The sequence below is a fragment of the Protopterus annectens genome, chromosome 2.part2 (assembly GCF_019279795.1).
Source record: "Protopterus annectens isolate FY-2018-M chromosome 2.part2, PAN1.0, whole genome shotgun sequence".
NCBI classification, from domain to species: domain Eukaryota; kingdom Metazoa; phylum Chordata; order Ceratodontiformes; family Protopteridae; genus Protopterus; species Protopterus annectens.
Window position 1 is genome coordinate 678,941,023 of NC_056730.1, and position 17,249 is coordinate 678,958,271.

Sequence of the window (17,249 nt, forward strand, 5' to 3'; positions counted from 1 at the left end):
AAAAATATGCCAGTAAATAAATAATACAGACAAAGAGGTGAAAATAATAAAGTTAAACTTAATAAAAAAATTAAAGTGAAACATCTTTAAGTATATTAAATAATATAATACAAATACTAATCTGGTACCTCAGCCTGCAGTCTTTTAGGTCTAAAAAATGTAACCAATCCAAAAACAATTTAACCTTTAATCACCATGAATCTAACAAAGTCACAAGGGTATATTCGGCTGCGTATGTAGTTATAAGCGCATGCACAGTCAGTCTAGGATGATCACTATACCATTTATCAAGTATCCAACCCATTATTAAATGCAGTACTACATGTGCAGCTTTTGAACAAGCTTCTTGAATGCACTTAAAAAAGGTAATATGACTCCTTACTAGGAAAATTATACGTCTGGAAAACTTGAAATCTTCCAAATGGCTTCAAAAATTGCTGTTATATTGTTTTTTGTTTTTTTTTTCTAGACATTACTACGAGGTTGCAATGTCTGAAACAGTTTTAGAAGCTAATACTAAAAATAAATGTTAAGAATAGAAAAAAATGACAGATACGTGTGTGTGTGTGTGTGTGTGTGTGTGTGTGTGTGTGTGTGTGTGTGTGTGTGTGTGTGTGTGTGTCTGTGTGTGTGCAAATGTTGTTGCACAGGCAGTCTTCAAAATAAGAAGACTGTAATCAAATAATTTTTGCACATAACAAGCCCTTGGCCAGTAATATAACTGCACATATTACAATACAGAATAAACCAACACATTTAGTTTATTGTTCTATTTGTACAAAAGAATGGCACATATTACTATTGTGTTATTGTCTATATGTTGTGCTATTTACAGCTGTGATTATAAAGTGTGGCAAGTGTTTCAATGATGCAAGGTATACAATGTTTGCAAAGGTGATTATATAAAAGGTATACTATCTGTAACTGCAGAGTCTGACAATACTGATCCAAGTGTTTGTAGAATAAAACAAAATAATACAGCATGTATAACAAATATAGGCATGGGACAGGCATTGAGCTGAATGGAGGCAGGTGAAGTATAATGTTGGGAAGGGCGCTACACAGACAGAGTCCTCAAACTTTGGCAGGGACATTTTTTTCAATAAAACCAGTCTAAAACAGATCTATTTCTGACTCCCATCTACCTTTTTGAGCTTCTTCAGGAATTTTAGTCTTAAATACGCTTCTCTGCCAGTTAAGCTTTTGTACTTCTGGAAGGACATTTGAAATGTTTTTGTTTTAAATCTTGAATATTAGCTGACTGTGGCTCTCTGTTTCAGTGCTGTCAAACTGTCAACAACTTTGGAGTGAGTCACATTGAAGCATTTCAGTTTTGTACCTGAACAGATAAGTCTGTAATTTCCCTTCTCTCTGTGTCTCTCCATCTGTCTGTCTCTGTTTATCATACACACACATACACACACACACACACACACACACACACACACACACACACACACACACACACACACACACACACACACACACTCACACACACACATTCACTCATGCATGCATGTTTGCACACACACATGCATTTAAAATATTTGAACTAATAGCAGTAGTTGATGTACTGGCATTCATATATTCATACATTTAGAAAAGAGACACTGCTTTTCCTTCCTAACAATACTACAGGCCAACATATCTACACTTAATACCATAGATTAGCTTAAAAATGTGTGTCTGTGCCTTTGATGGGCATGTGTTGGGGCTTTCTTAGTTGTGTACATGATTATATGAGTCTGTTGTTGAGATTGTGATTTCTTTTACATCGGTTTGTGCTCTGAAAGGCTAATAAAGGTGAAATTAATAAAACAGATTATGTGCCAAACAATGCACATTTATGCATAAATATAGGTATGACATTATTGCAGTTTGAACAGCAGTTACAATAACTTGGAAAATAAATATTTACTTGCACTCTTGCAAAATTAAAATGCAGCAATTGTAAAACAAGAAACGGGTCAAGTGAAATAAAAAAATGAACTAATTAGTTCTCCAGCAAGCCATAAGAAGTTATTGGCTTACATAAGATTAGAGTTTCATTTTCAGTTTCTACTAACCCAAACTCTGCTGTACAATACTGTTACCAGGAAAGATTTCAGATTTCTGGGGCCACCAATCAAGGCCTCCAGAACAAACAGGGCCCTCAGAGCAGAACTGATAGACCTAGGGAACCCAAGCAACAATATTAGATTCAGTATATCCATAGCAGAATTACAACCAGGGCACTTTACAAAATTGGCTGGGAGGGTGGCCTAATGGTTAAAGTGTTTGTCTTACAAACACAAGGTGCAGGGTTTGAGTCTCCCAAGGGAAAATTGGATAGGCTTAAAATGGCTCACAAGGGCAGTTAGCTTAGTACTAATCTATAAACCTATAAACCTAAACCTAATAGATTAAGGGGCTTCATTATCATTAGCAAGGTCTGAGAAGCTTCCAGCAGATTAAAGGAGTCAAAAGGCCCCAGGAGGATTAATTGGAGCCAAGCATGTTTAAGAAAGGCAGGAGGCTTACAGCAAGATTCATAAAGCGCCTGTAGCAGGATTAACTGAATCAGAGGTCTCAGCCAGGTTAGTGAAGCAATAAGACTCAACAGAATGAATTTATCTAAGTTCTCCATAGCAAGATTAATGAAGTCCAAAGGCTTTAAGAGAATAATGGAGTATGATGCCCTGTAGGATCAGCGGGTTCTGAAAACCTGTAGGAGAATTACTGAATCTTGAAGATCCACAGTAGCAGTAATCAAGTCAGAGGAATCTCTTCATAACTAATATATTCAGGGCCAAACAACAATGCAACTATAAAGAATTTACTCTTTTCAGGATTGTCTAAGCTATGGGACCTAAAAGTATTAACCCACAAAAGATTTAATGAAACTATGACCCCTCACTTCCTGGCCAGGTGTGGCCCCAAATAATTAAATCTGGCAATATGAAATGCATTCAGAAATATGCTTGAATCATAAGGGGACAGCAGATGTATTATCCTATTACAGATATCATTATCACATACCTTTTTAACTTAATAGAATGTTGCAAAAACTTGTGTCATTTAAAACATGTCAAAACAAGAAAATCTGCTATGGTTGCCCCCTCCTTAATCAGGGGACCCATATCTCAATGAGCTCAGCATTTGCAGGTGATTAATACAACCCACAGAGCTGTGAACAACCTCACAATAGTGGGTCAAAATATTTTTCAAGAAACTGGCATCATTAGCCTTTCATATTCTCAGTTTAACAATCATTTTGTCCCTCCAAACTCAGAAATGAGATTTGTTTTTCTCTTGACTTTACCTTATCCCCTCTGACAGAGCTCGTGTTCTGTCATCTTTCTAAGTAATAGGATTTTAATTTTTCCTTTTTCGATCCCAGATTGTTGAAGCATAATTTAAATCCCTTAATGGCACTGTAATTCCTAAAACCATAGGTAGACATTAACCAGTTTTTGCTGTGAAAGGGAAGCTTTGATCCCTAGTGGGGTAACTTGGTTAACAAGCATTAAACAATAAATAAAGCTGTAATGGATTGGTAGTACGGAACACTTGTGCATTCTCTCACCACATCTGTCAAGGAAAGCTGTTTCTTTAAATATGTAACACATGTCAGATGTTAATTTCCAATAGCTTGTGGGCTGGTATGCACACATTATTTTGCTGCAATTATCTGGCCTCACACAGCGGACTACTTATTACAGTGAGAAAAGCAAATGCAGGTGTGACCCACAGGCCAGGCAGCTGGCCTTTAGGTTTTATTGGAGTGGATTTGGATGTTTTCAAGAGAACAGCACTCAGCCTCTTCCTAAGCAGGCCATTAAATTTCACCACAAAATACCCCTTCCTGTCACTTCTGACTATGGGAAAGCAGCATCCATGTAAACACATTACACCTGCTGCTCCCTGCAGCTAGATGTGCAACCCAATAATAACCCTTTTAGCTGTCAAAAATATAGAGTGCTGGTCTTGTAGAATCTCTGCACTTTGTCCAGAAATACAAAAGCAGTTTGGAACATTTTCTTTGATTTCAGACTACATTTAATCCCATGTTTTCCATTTTTGTCTCATTATGGAGTATATTATCTCTTAAAATGCAGGTTGAATTATTGCTTTATCAGTGACCGTGTTGTATTTTTTATGTATAACCTTCCATATCATGCTAAAAATCAAGTATTTGCTCTATGCGACATTCACTTATTAAAAGTGGGTAAATAAGTAAGTAAATTAAGTAATTAATTATACATTATGGAAAAGTATCATTCAGAGAAAACAAAATGGTTATATTTGGCAGTTTCTATGTAACTAATTCTTTATTAGATGAGCTTTCTTAATGAGTTTAATGTTACATTTGCCACATACAATTGCATAACAGTTAAACTGTCTGTTAGTAAACAGCAGTGTGAGATTATCAGAACCAGTCAGATGTTGATACAGTTAACAAAGAGCAAAATAACTGTAGGTTCTGATCCCATACTAAGAGTAAGCTTATAGCTACAATGTTTTTCCCCCTTCACTACAGGAAGGATAAAGCACTGTTACAGCCCATGACATTTTAGATTAGGTAGTAAAATGGAGTTCATTCTACTGTTTCTATTGTCAGTTTCTACTTGTATTTTGACAGAGCTAAATGTCAATGGCAATGTTAGCAGAAAAGGTAGGGGACTTTGCTACTGTTATACAAAATGCTTGCCTTCTCATAAAGATGTCTTATGCAGTTATGCAAGTCTCTATGTTGTACCAAAAGGCTTACACTCAATGCAACTCTTAATTGGAAGTCTGATAATATCTGTAAAGTGATTTCTAATATACTGTTTTAAGTACTTAATAAATATGTTTCTAAATGTAGTAAATGTAGTGTAGTTAACCTTTAAACAAGATGTAGTCTGGGAGTATAGTTTTCACTTCCAAGTCACTGGTTCCTGTGATCGTGTTTAAAATTAAACTTATGTTACCTAAACTACCTAAATAAACTTCAAACATGCTTCACTTTTGTGTCATGTACCATTAATATTGTAGTTTTTAATAATGTATTCAGATATATTTCAATATATTTTTGACCTAGAGTGTGAATGATTGTAAATCTTTCTGATATATTTTTTCAGAAGGCCTGACTGAAGTTAGTGGATCTGGGAGTGACTGTCTGCGGGCTGGGGAATCTTGTACCAATGATCCCAAATGCAGCCCAAAGTTCCGAACTCTTCGACAGTGCATAGCAGGCAATGGTGCCAATAAGCTGGGGCCCGGGGCCAAGACCCAGTGTAACAGTACAGTGATGGCTCTGTTGTCAAGCCCGTTATATGACTGCAAGTGTAAACGTGGCATGAAGAAGGAGAAGAACTGCCTTAGCATCTACTGGAGCATCCACCAGACATTAATGCAAGGTGAGAAGTCATCAGCTTGTTACTCTCGTTTGCCAGAATTGTCCCACCCTGCTTTGATAACAAATAAAATACTATCATCAGAGTTACTGTCTGCAGATGAAATGTTAAATAAAGACTCTGCCTTCATGTTATATCATTGAATAACACAATCCTATTAAAACATGTGCGTTTGATTTCATAATTATATAATTTCTAGAAAATAAAATGCCTCTATTCCTCATATGCTTTATAGAACATAGTTCATCAGCATCTGATTAAGAGTCACCAAATTTGACTCAAGGGATATTTTCCCCTTATAGTAGCATTTGTTGTTTCCACCATAAAGAGGTATAATAAATTATAGATTATATTTATTTTATTTCTTCACTGCAGAAATTTTGACTTGAAAATAATTCACTCTTGTAAAGCATCTGGGTTTCATTATAGTGATTAATGATTTTTTTAATGATTTTAGGATGCCCAGCTCTTTTTGCAAAATAATTGCCTTTATTTCCTGCAAGATAAGGTTCTTGTAGTATATGCAGTGTGTACATTTATTTACCTGTGCACAGAACATCTTCGTACATAAGGACTGAGAATGCCAGTTGACCACCAGGTGCTGTTAGTAAAAGATGCAGAGATTAGCAGATCTAGAGTTCCTGTACATATAAATGGTTTACTCTGAATGTACATTTAAGGCAGTTGCATAACAAATGGCAAAGAGGCTGATTCATAGCTGTAAGAGTCACTCACACTTGTACATTTGAGAAGCAGAAGAAAATCGACAAAACATAAACTAGTAAAAAACACTGCTAAATGTGTAACTTGTCAATGTTTACTGGTATTTTAAGTGCTTTTATGATAAGTGCTTTTGACTTAGTCAATAAAATACTTCTTCAGATAAAAAAAACATATCAAAATCAGCTTTTTTTAAAGTTCAAAAAGTCACATGACTGACCACCTATATCACCACTTAAAGATTTTTTAAAATGAACCACATCATCCAAAATCAGTCTTTGACTATCAAACCCTAAATTCATCACAACTCTACCAGTAATCAAACATACCTTTTAAAATACATACAGTCAATACAATAAGTGCAATAAATACAGTACTTAATTTGTCCTCATGTGAGAAAACTACCTAATATGAATCTTCAGTTTCAGTAGGAAAGCAGTAGAAGGCACCTCATTTAAACCTGGTGAACTTCCAGAATTTAAATGACGCTGCCAGTATAATTCTTTTTTCTCTGGGTACAAAGCCCAAGGGCCACCTCTTGAATTTGGTACCTTATCCACAATCATAAATTTAAATTCATGACCTGGATATTCACATGTATGTTTATAAAGTACATTTGTTAACTTCTCTTTCCTCATCTCATAAGTATGTTTATATATTTTCTTCTTGAGCTTCCACTCCAATTTCCCCATATAAAATTCAGGGCACATTTGGCATAAACACGTAAATTGTCCAGCACCAAGGAGGTTAGAAGAATATTCAATCCTTTTTTGTGGCAACTCCAAAAGTAAGAGAGAACTGGTTTCAGCAATAGTAATGCATTCTTCAGTGCTGTAACACACAAAAAACATAATTCATTTAAATAATAAAACACATGATAAGAGTCATCTTCCTATTTGTTCATACCAAATTTAACTAAGCTCATTAAGGCCAGGCTTGAACAAAGCACCCAGCCTAACAATCCAACTTGATTATTTTTTTTATTCAAAATGGTATGCCATCCTGCTTTACACATCTTATTGCCCTGGACTTTATCTATAATAGTGAAGTTAAATCTAGCAGTGGTATGGGTCATTGTATGTTTGAATAGTGAATTAGACATTCTTTTGTTTCTAATGTCACTGAGGTGTTCAGTTATAAGAAACCTCAGTGGCCGAGATGTTTGTCCCACATAAAAGGCGGAACAAAAACAGGTTGCTAGATATATGACCCAGTCACTGCTACAATTTCCAAAAGACCGGATCTATCTTAGAGGTGTTACTGCTGGTGAATTCTTTAGTCTTTAAAACATATGCACATGCAGAACAGTGACCACAAGAAATACTACCCACCAATTTGTCACCAAATAATGTGATCTGCTGTTTAGGACGAATGTTTATAATGGGTAAAATGAGAGCTGAGTGTGGGACCTCTACAATATGAAAATAAACATTGAGATGATAATAGTTCAGATAATCTTTCACTGGCCAATAGTATGTCCCAATGGTTGTCAATAATCTGTCTGAAAGTGTTGATGTTGCATCCAAAAGAGGTGACCAGGAGTATGGGTTGAGGTGGATGTCTATCCAAATTGTTAGGGGTATGTTGATATTCCAAGAGGCTCACTCTAGATTGTTCTGAGGTAAATGAATAAGCCATATTTATGTTATGAGCATGATAGCCCTTACTAAGAAACTTATTGACTAGATCCTGTTGCTGTAATGAAAATGCATGCTCAGTGGAGCAGATGCATTTAATCCACAAAAACTGGGACTTGGGGATGTTGTGTCGAGGATGATGACTTGTTGCATGAAGCAGGGTATTGAATTGGGGAAATTTAAAGAATACTTCAGTTCTAAGCATGTGATCACTCTCTAGGATGACACTCACATCCAAAAAGGTAATTCTATTGTAATTCCAATTCAATTCAATGTAAAGTGAATATCCCACTTGTTTACATTTAAATATTGTATGAATTCTTGTACATAAGTCACATCTCCTCTCCTCACCATCCAACAATCAATCAAGTACCGCCGCCAAATATCCAATTCATCCAAAAATATATTGTGGCTGGCATCATAAATAAGTTGTTCTTCAATGTACCCGATGAACAAATCAGTATAAATGGGGGCAAAAGAGGCCCCCATACCAGTCCCTCTGACTTGCCAGTAACATTCACCATGGAAATAGAAATCATTCTTTGTTAAAATATGTTCAGTTAAACAAATTAGTAAGGTGTTAAACCCAGGAGTGTATATGTCAGTTTTATCCAACCAAAAATGAATGGCTTCTAGACCAGCCCAATGGGGAATGGTATATAAAGCAGTGATGTCCAATGTACATATCAGCCAACCAGGATCCAACTGAGTATTACTGATGATCTGAAGAAACTGTGTACTATCTTTAATCCTTGCTCTAACCATGGGTAGTAATGGTTTTAATATTCAGTCAAAAAGACTGATAAAGGTTCTGTCAAAGACCCCCTGCCCGATACGATTAATCTCCCTGGTGGTTGGGTTGGATGTTTATGTATTTTGGGAAGTAAATATAAGTATTGGAATTGTGGATGAGGTACAGTAAGTTGAAACCCAACTTTTTCACTAATGATACCTTCCTCCTGGGCCAGTTTTAAAAATTGATCAATCTCTTTTTTAAATTTGAAAGTTGGATCCAGTGGCATGTCCATATATAATTGGTCATTGGATAGTTGTCATTCTGCCTCAACTAAATACGTGGACCAATCCATGATGACAACCCCCCTCCCTTTATCTGCTGGTAAAATTACCAAGTAATGGCTGCTACTAAGTTTGGTCAGAGCCTGTTGTTCCTGCTTAGTAAAATTGTGTTTAATGTTACTGTGTACATTTTTATTAAAATGTAGATCTTTGATAACACATTCTTTAACTATGCAAACATGTTTATCCATAGGTGGCATGAAATTGGATTTATGAATGTGAAAACCAGTAAATCTTTGAGCCTGGACATTTCCTAAAAAAAATAGTTTCAGATTCAGTATTCTACAAAATTCATTAACATCATTAACAAATGCATCTTCATTGACAAAAAAACCTGGGACAAAATTTAGACCCTTGTTGAGTAGATTTATTTCAATATCAGACAAAGCCTGAGTAGATATATTGTGCACATTATTGTTAACATTTAGTGGGGTAGAATCATGTCCAAAAGTTGTTGAATACTGCCTACTTGATCAATGTTTTCTACCACCTCTGTGCCTCTTCCCCTTAAAGGGTCAGTGCTGGGCCTTCTCTTGGCAATGGGTGACTCCTGGGAGGAAGTCAATTCTACACCAGCAGCAGACGAAGATTCATCTCCTGAGGTACCCCCATGACCATTCCCCTTATTCCTTAATATTGACCTGGGTCTTTTCCTTTTGCTAACATGTTTATTATACCCTTGGTCCTGAAATCTGACATTCTTTTGTATACCAAAAGGTTTCCCTGTATAATAATCAGAAATGTCATGATTAAACTTCTGCATCTTCTTCTTTTTTAATTGTTGTTCTAAAGCAGCTAGATTTTAGCCAATGAATTAAGATGTTTAATACAAAAAGGTTCCCCTTCATAACATGTAACCTCATCACAATTATGTCTGACTTCCCCAATACATTGATCAATAGTTCTCTCATAATACGAAATAAGAGCATCTACAAAATCCATAGATGCCTTATGCTGGGCCTGAACCCAATCTTGTGATAACTTGTCATCCACCTGGCTTAATAAAAGTTGAATCTGAACCCTTAGTCCACGTGGGGTAATGTCTTTGAATTTGTAGGCCTTTAAAAGTTTCAGATGCCAAATATTGGACCTCAGGGTCCTCATGTTTTTGATGAGTTTCTGAAAGAGTGTACCACAAATGCCGTCAGGGTCTGTAACACCCATAGTGGAATTATCTAAACCCGGATACCTCAACCCAAAAACTTCCAAATCATCCCTGTCTGCAGAGAGGCCCTCCAATAGTTTGGAAAGATCTATTTTGTTGATCCCCTGTATATCACAAACTCGGTTATTAATACTATCAAAACTTCTTACAACAAACAATGAACAATTCAAATGTAATTGCTAAATGTGCCCCTTAAACAGGACAAAAATAGAAGAAAAGACACTAGAAAGGTGGAAAAATTTATCACTTAAATAAAAAATATGTAGCCTAGTTCACATAATTGAAAGGTCGACAGTATCAGGGAAGCTGAATGTCCAAGTTATCCCCAGACCTATAAGGAATGACTACCAATAATAAACTCAGTTGACTCAGTATGTATATATTCGAAAGCACCACTGATATAGGTGCCCATCACTAGAGCTGCAACAGAAAATCAATATGGAGGATAAACCCCTGATTAACTGGATGCCCCTTACACACTAATAAAAGAAATGGAGCTGTTGTAGGTCAAAATCTGACACTCTTAGTTAGAGACTATAATGGCCGACCTTCGTCTCTGCCTTTAATAATGAAGAAAACACAACAGCTCACTCCAAGTATTAGAGCCAGGTGGATTACAAGTTATCACAAGATTGGGTTCAGGCAGTATTCAACAACCTTTGGACATGATTCTACCCCACTAAATGTTAACAATAATGTGCACAATATATCTACTCAGGCTTTGTCTGATATTGAAATAAATCTACTCAACAAGGGTCTAACTTTTGTTCCAGTTTTTTTTTTGTCAATGAAGATGCATTTGTTAATGATGTTAATGAATTTTGTAGAATACTGAATATGAAACTATTTTTTTCAGGTAATGACCAGGCTCAAAGATCTGCTGGTTTTCACTTTCATAAATCTAATTTCATGCCACCCATGGATAAACATGTTTCCATATTTAAAAATGTGTCCTCAAAGATCTATATTTAAATAAAAATGCACACAGTAACATTAACACAATCTTGCCAAACAGGAACAACAGGCTCTGACCAAACTTAGTAACAACCATGACTTGGTAATTTTATCAGCAGATAAAGGGGGGGTTGTCATCATGGATTGTTTCATGTATTTAGCTGAGGTAGAAAGACAACTATCCAATGGCCAATTCTATATGCACATGCCACTGGATCCAACTTTCAAATTTAAAAAAGAGATTGATCAATTTTTGAAATTGGCCCAGGAGGAAGGTATCATTAGTCAAAAAGTTGGGTTTCAACTTACTGTACCTGACCCACAATTTCAGTACTTATATTTACTGCCCAAAATACATAAACATCCAACCCAACCACCAGGGAGATCAATCATATTGGGCAGGGGGTCTTTGACAGAACCTTTATTGGCCTTTTTGACTGAATATTTAAAACCATTACTACCCATGGTTAGAGCAAGGATTAAAGATACTACACAATTTCTTCAAATCATCAGTAATACTCAGTTGGATCCTGGTTGGCTGATATGTACATTGGACGTCACCACTTTATACACCAACATTCCCCATTGGGCTGGTCTAGAAGCCATTCATTTTTGGTTGGAAAAAGCTGATATATACACTCCTGGGTTTAACACCTTACTAATTTGTTTAACCGAATGTTTTCTATTTCCATGGTAAATTTTACTGGCAAGTCAGAGGGACTGCTATGGGGCCCTGTTTTGCCCCCATTTATGTTGATTTGTTCATCGGGTACATTGAAGAACAACTTATTCATGATGCCAGCCACAATATATTTTTGGATGAATTGGATATTTGGCGGCGGTACTTGGATGATTGTTGGATGGTGTGGAAAGGAGATGTGACTTATGTACAAGAATTCATACAATACTTAAATGAAAACAAGTGGGGTATTCACTTTAAATTGAATTTGGATTACAATAGAATTACCTTTTTGGATGTGAGTGTCATCCGAGAGAGTGATCACATACTTAGAATTGAAGTATTCTGTAAATTTCCCCAGTTCAATACCCTGCTTCATACAAGTCGTCATCCTCGACAGATCATCCACAACATCCCCAAGTCCCAGTTTTTGGGATTAAATGCATCTGCTCCACTGAGCATGCATTTTCATTACAGCAACAGCATCTAGTCAATAGGTTTCTTAGTAGGGGCTATCATACTGATAACATAAATAATGCTTGTTCATTTACCTCAGAACAATCTAGAGCAAACCTCTTGGAATATTAACATACCCCTAACAATTTGAATAGACATCCACCTTAACCCATATGCCTGGTCACCTCTTTTGGACGCAACATCGACACTTTTAGACAGATTATTGACAACCATTAGGACATACTGTTGGCCAATGAAAGATTATCTGAACTATTATCATCTCAATGTTTATTTTCATATTGTAGAGGTCCCACACTCAACTCTCATTTTACCCATTATAAACATTCATTCCCCCTCCAGTACACAGCAGCTCACATTATTTGGTGACAAATTGGTGGGTAGTATTTCTTGTGGTCACTGTTCTGCATGTGCATATGTTTTAAAGTCTAAAGAATTCACCAGCAGTAACACCTCTAAGATCGATCCGGTCTTTTGGAAATTGTAGCAGTGACTGGGTCATAGATCTAGCAACCTGTTTTTGTTCTGCCTTTTATGTGGGACAAACATCTCGGCCACTGAGCTTTCATATAACTGAACACCTCAGTGACATTAGAAACAAAAAAATGTCTAATTCACTATTCAAACATACAATGTCCCATACCACTGCTAGATTTAACTTCGCTATTATAAAGTCCAGGGCAATAAGATGTGTAAAGCAGGATGGCATAACATTTTGAATAAAAAAAATAATCAAGTTGGATTGTTAGGCTGGGTGCTTTGCTCAAGCCTGGCCTTAATGAGCTTAGTTAAACTTGGTATGAACCAATAGAAAGATGACTCATCATGTGTTTTATTATTTAAATGAATTATGTTTTTTGTGTGTTACAGCACTGAAGAAGGTATTACTATTGCCGAAACCAGTTTGCTCTTATTTTTGGAGTTGCTACAATAAAGGATTGAATATTCTTCTAACCTCCTTGGTGCTGGACAATTTTTGTGTTTATAATTCATTTGGTATAGTCCGTGTACCTTGTTGTACTTGCACATTTGGCATAAAGCCATATACACTATTCCCTTTCTATTACAGTTATACCTCCCTTTTATTTTAAATTCTTGGTTTTTAATCCTGAATATTTCCCCCATCTTAATATACTTACAACAATTGCAACAGCTACATGTATTGTGTACACTTTCAATATTATTTGTCATGGATTCAAAGACATTTTTAAAATTTGATCCTTTCTTATAGACAATTGCTGGTCTTTCCCCACCTTTTCCTTCACTATATTGTCTTTATCCATTATAATCATTTTTTTCCAAATACCCCAATTAATAAGGTCACTGTCCATAGAAAAAGCAGTAATAAGTGATCTGTTGTATGCCTTCTAATTATTTATTGATTTTTGTAGGAGAGAATATATATATGTATATATATATATATATATATATATATATATATATATATATATATATATATATATATATTCTTTTCTTTTATTTATTATCTCAAACATTCAGATGTTAATGAATATATCTGGATACCCTCTTTTTCTAAGCATATCTCTCAATAAATAACATTCTTCCAAAAAATGTTCTTCCAGTGATACTATACATGCTGCCCACACAAACTGTCCCTTGACAACTGTTTTTTTTTTGGGGGGGTTTTTTGTGTTAAAGGGTGAAGCTACTATAGTAAAAAATGCATTTGATTAAGTTGGCTTTCTATAGGTTTTAGATATATACCTTTTATTGTCCTCATCTTTAGCCAACAAAACATTCAGATATGCAGTATGTTTCTCCCCCACTTTATACATGAAGTTTAAAAAATGGTTGTGTTGTTTATGTAATCCAGAAACTGGGGTATCTTATCTTTACCATATTTCCATACAATACTTATGTCATCAAGGTATCTTGTGTATAAACACCATGGCTCTACAAACTCACTGTTAAAAAAATTGTCTCCCATTCAATCATAACTATATTTGCAAGTAATAGCCCACATGCAGACCCCATAGTTACACCTTTTTGTTGCAAAATATATTGGCCCTGAAAGTAGATATAATTATTTTTTAAGGGTTCCTATCATGTGATCGAAAATTGTAAACGGTGAATGTGTATTGAGCTAATCCGATTGGTCGAAACATCACGCGCATAACACGGAAATTGCTGTAGGAATATTTTCCCTTTACTTCAATGCAGTGTGATCTCGGAGTAGGAATATTTAAGTAGCAGGGATGTGGGGGGTGCAGGGAGGCTTGTCCCCCTGCCTACAGCGTTTAGGTAAGTATAGTTTTTTATTTTTTTTATTATATTTTCGAAATTTCAAACATCGTTCATATGGTGTCGACCATATGGTGTTCAATGTTTGAAACTTATGAAAATATAACATAGACCCATTTTTAACACTGTATCCAGCATTTTTTCATGAAGAGTAATTTTCTCTTAAGACACCTCATTTTTGAATGAGAATTCAGTAAACCATTAAAGTCCAAAATCTTGTGGGATTACCATAAATAAATCTTTACATCTATAATTAAGAAAATAAACTCATCATCTTATTCTAGGCTGTTGCATTTCTTTAAAAAAATCCCATGAATCTTTACACACATGTTGTTCTTATTATACATATTTTTTTAGTTTTTCATCCAAAACCTTGGGTATTGGGTAAGCAGCAGATCCACAGGTATCTACAGTTGGACACATATGGGAATTATTCAAATTTGTATGAATTGTTGGTACTCTGAACATAGTGGGTACCACTGGATTCCCCACATTCAAGTACTTAAATTCATCAATGTTAATTTGTTGCTGTAATAATCATTAAATAGTACCTGGATCGAATATTTAATTCATTTTTGATAGTTGCCTATAAGTTTCTTCAACTAGAATATTGGGCTTCATTATTCTAATATTATTCTAATATAAAAGTTCTTAAAAATCCAACATTTTATTTTCTTCCATAGTTATATTCTAATCACAACATCTTTTTTCATTTCCCAAAACATATCTAAGATCCAATTCACATATTTTCTGAAATAATTGTAATACTAGATATAACAGGGTGTTAAAATACTTGGGACTGGTAAATTTGAAACTTCCATAGTTGCATCATTAAACATGATATTAATATTCAGTTTTCTCACAAAAAGTTTTAAATCCATAATAGTATTAGCTACACTGGTTTTCCCTGTAGGCACAAATGAAAGCCCCTTCACAAACAAGTGCACGTATTGTGTATCAAAAAGACATGAACTCAGATTAAATACTTTAAAATCCCCAACCTCAACAGTCACCATGGTACACAATTGTTCATCAAATAAGCTATTATCCCCTTCAGTTCTGATCAAAGCCCTTATTTCCAACTCTTCCTCATTGCACCCTGATTCCACCAACCTTGTTCTTGATTTTGGGAAAAAGGGGCAACAAAAAATTGGCTCCCTCTCCATTGTTCCCTCTGATCCTTCTGTTTTTTTTCTTTCAACTGCTCTGAGCAGTGCAAAAGGGGGACTCCAAGGATAGTTACTATTGTTCATCACCCCATTAGTTGTATAACTTTCATTCCTAGTGTTATAATGTGGCTCATGTGGATACTTTTTACCCTATCTCTGTGACTCAGATGGAGTAGGATAAGGTTTTTGATTAATCATTTTTGCTCCTCTCCACCTTTCCAATTTTTGAATCTTAGAAATTTCCTCATCAATCTTTGAAAATATGTGAGAATGCCCTAATTTATATTGTTCAAAATACGTCACTCATAATAACAGTATCCAATACCGTGATGTCTGCAGTTTACTCATTGATCAATTTAACATTGTGTTTTACCAACAGTTCCATATACTTACACCCATGCCTATCAAAAAGTGCTAGTAAGTCTTTATGAAGTAATACATTTTCTACCAGGCCAGTGTGGGAAATCTCTACATCCTCAGGCCTTTTGGAACTCTATTGGTTTTGATAGACTCTGAGAAATACTCATTCTCCAATTGTAATTTTAGGACTTTTAACAGTTTGTATTTATACTCACTCAGGTACCCATTTAGACTCATAGCATTATTCCATTGCTCTGTTATGAATTCTGTTTTCCGCTACAGCCACATGTTAATGCCTTGCACCTTACAGCTGTTTAAATAGCCGCTCAGTTCATTCATGGAGAGTTGAGGAGAAACATTGTTACGCATTGTAATTGGTGGTACATCAGTCATCATAGCTTGTTGATTTACAGTCACATCCATCCCATTTCCTTCCGCAATCTGTAGTATAGTTGGCAAAATGTAATCCAGTCTTTGTCAGACTTGTTGCACCAGTAATGTAAGGTTCTCCACAGTTCTAAACAGTTCATTTACATATGATGTGGGAGTCCAATGGTTTACTCAATTTCTATTAAAAAATGGGGTATTTCAAGAGAAAATTAATGTGTATGAAGAAATGCTGCATACATTGTTGAAAAATAACTATATCTACTTTGAGGGCCAATATTTTTTGCAAAAGAAAGGTGTAGCAATGGGGTCTGCATGTGGGAATTTATTTATAAATACAGTTATGATTGAATGGGAGCGGATTTTTTTGTTTAACAATTAGTTTGTAGAGTTACGGTGTTTATACACAAGATACCTTGATGACATAAGTATTGTATGGAAAGATGATAAAGGTAAGATACCCCAGTTTCTGGATTATATAAACAACACAACCAGTTTCATGAGTTTCCCATATGAAATGGGGGAGAAGCATATTGAGTATTTGGATGGTTTGTTGGCTAAAGATGAGGACAATAAAAGGGCATATATCTAAAATCTATAGAAAGCCAACTTACTCAAATGCATTTTTACACACTAGTAGCTCCCACCCATTAATGCACAAAAAGCAGTTGTCAAGGGACATTTCATGCAGGCAGCAGGCATGATTTCAATGGAAAAACATTTTTGGAGAAATGTTATTTATTGAGGGATGTGTTTAGAAAAAGAGGGTATCCAGATATATTCATTAATAACTTAACATTCAAGGTAATAAATAAAATAAAAAATAATTAGTTTGCCCTTATTTAGATTGCAGATATAATAAATAAGGAATCAGAAACAGGCTCTCCCACAAAATAAAAAAATAATTGGAAGAAAGGAAAAGAGTATGAATATTAGAGTTCATTTATTACTACTTTTTCTATGGACAGTAACCTTATTAATTGGGTT

General features: G+C 35.3%; 1 protein-coding gene across 1 annotated transcript in view; it reads left to right on the forward strand.

Annotated features, from left to right (window-relative positions):
• GFRA4 (GDNF family receptor alpha 4) overlaps positions 1-17,249 on the forward strand; it is a 1,199,889-nt gene that overhangs the window by 754,623 nt on the left and 428,017 nt on the right. The window contains exon 2 of the mRNA XM_044064083.1: positions 5,103-5,381. Within this exon, the coding sequence (XP_043920018.1) occupies positions 5,103-5,381 (279 nt within the window). The remainder of the gene's footprint in view (positions 1-5,102; positions 5,382-17,249) is intronic.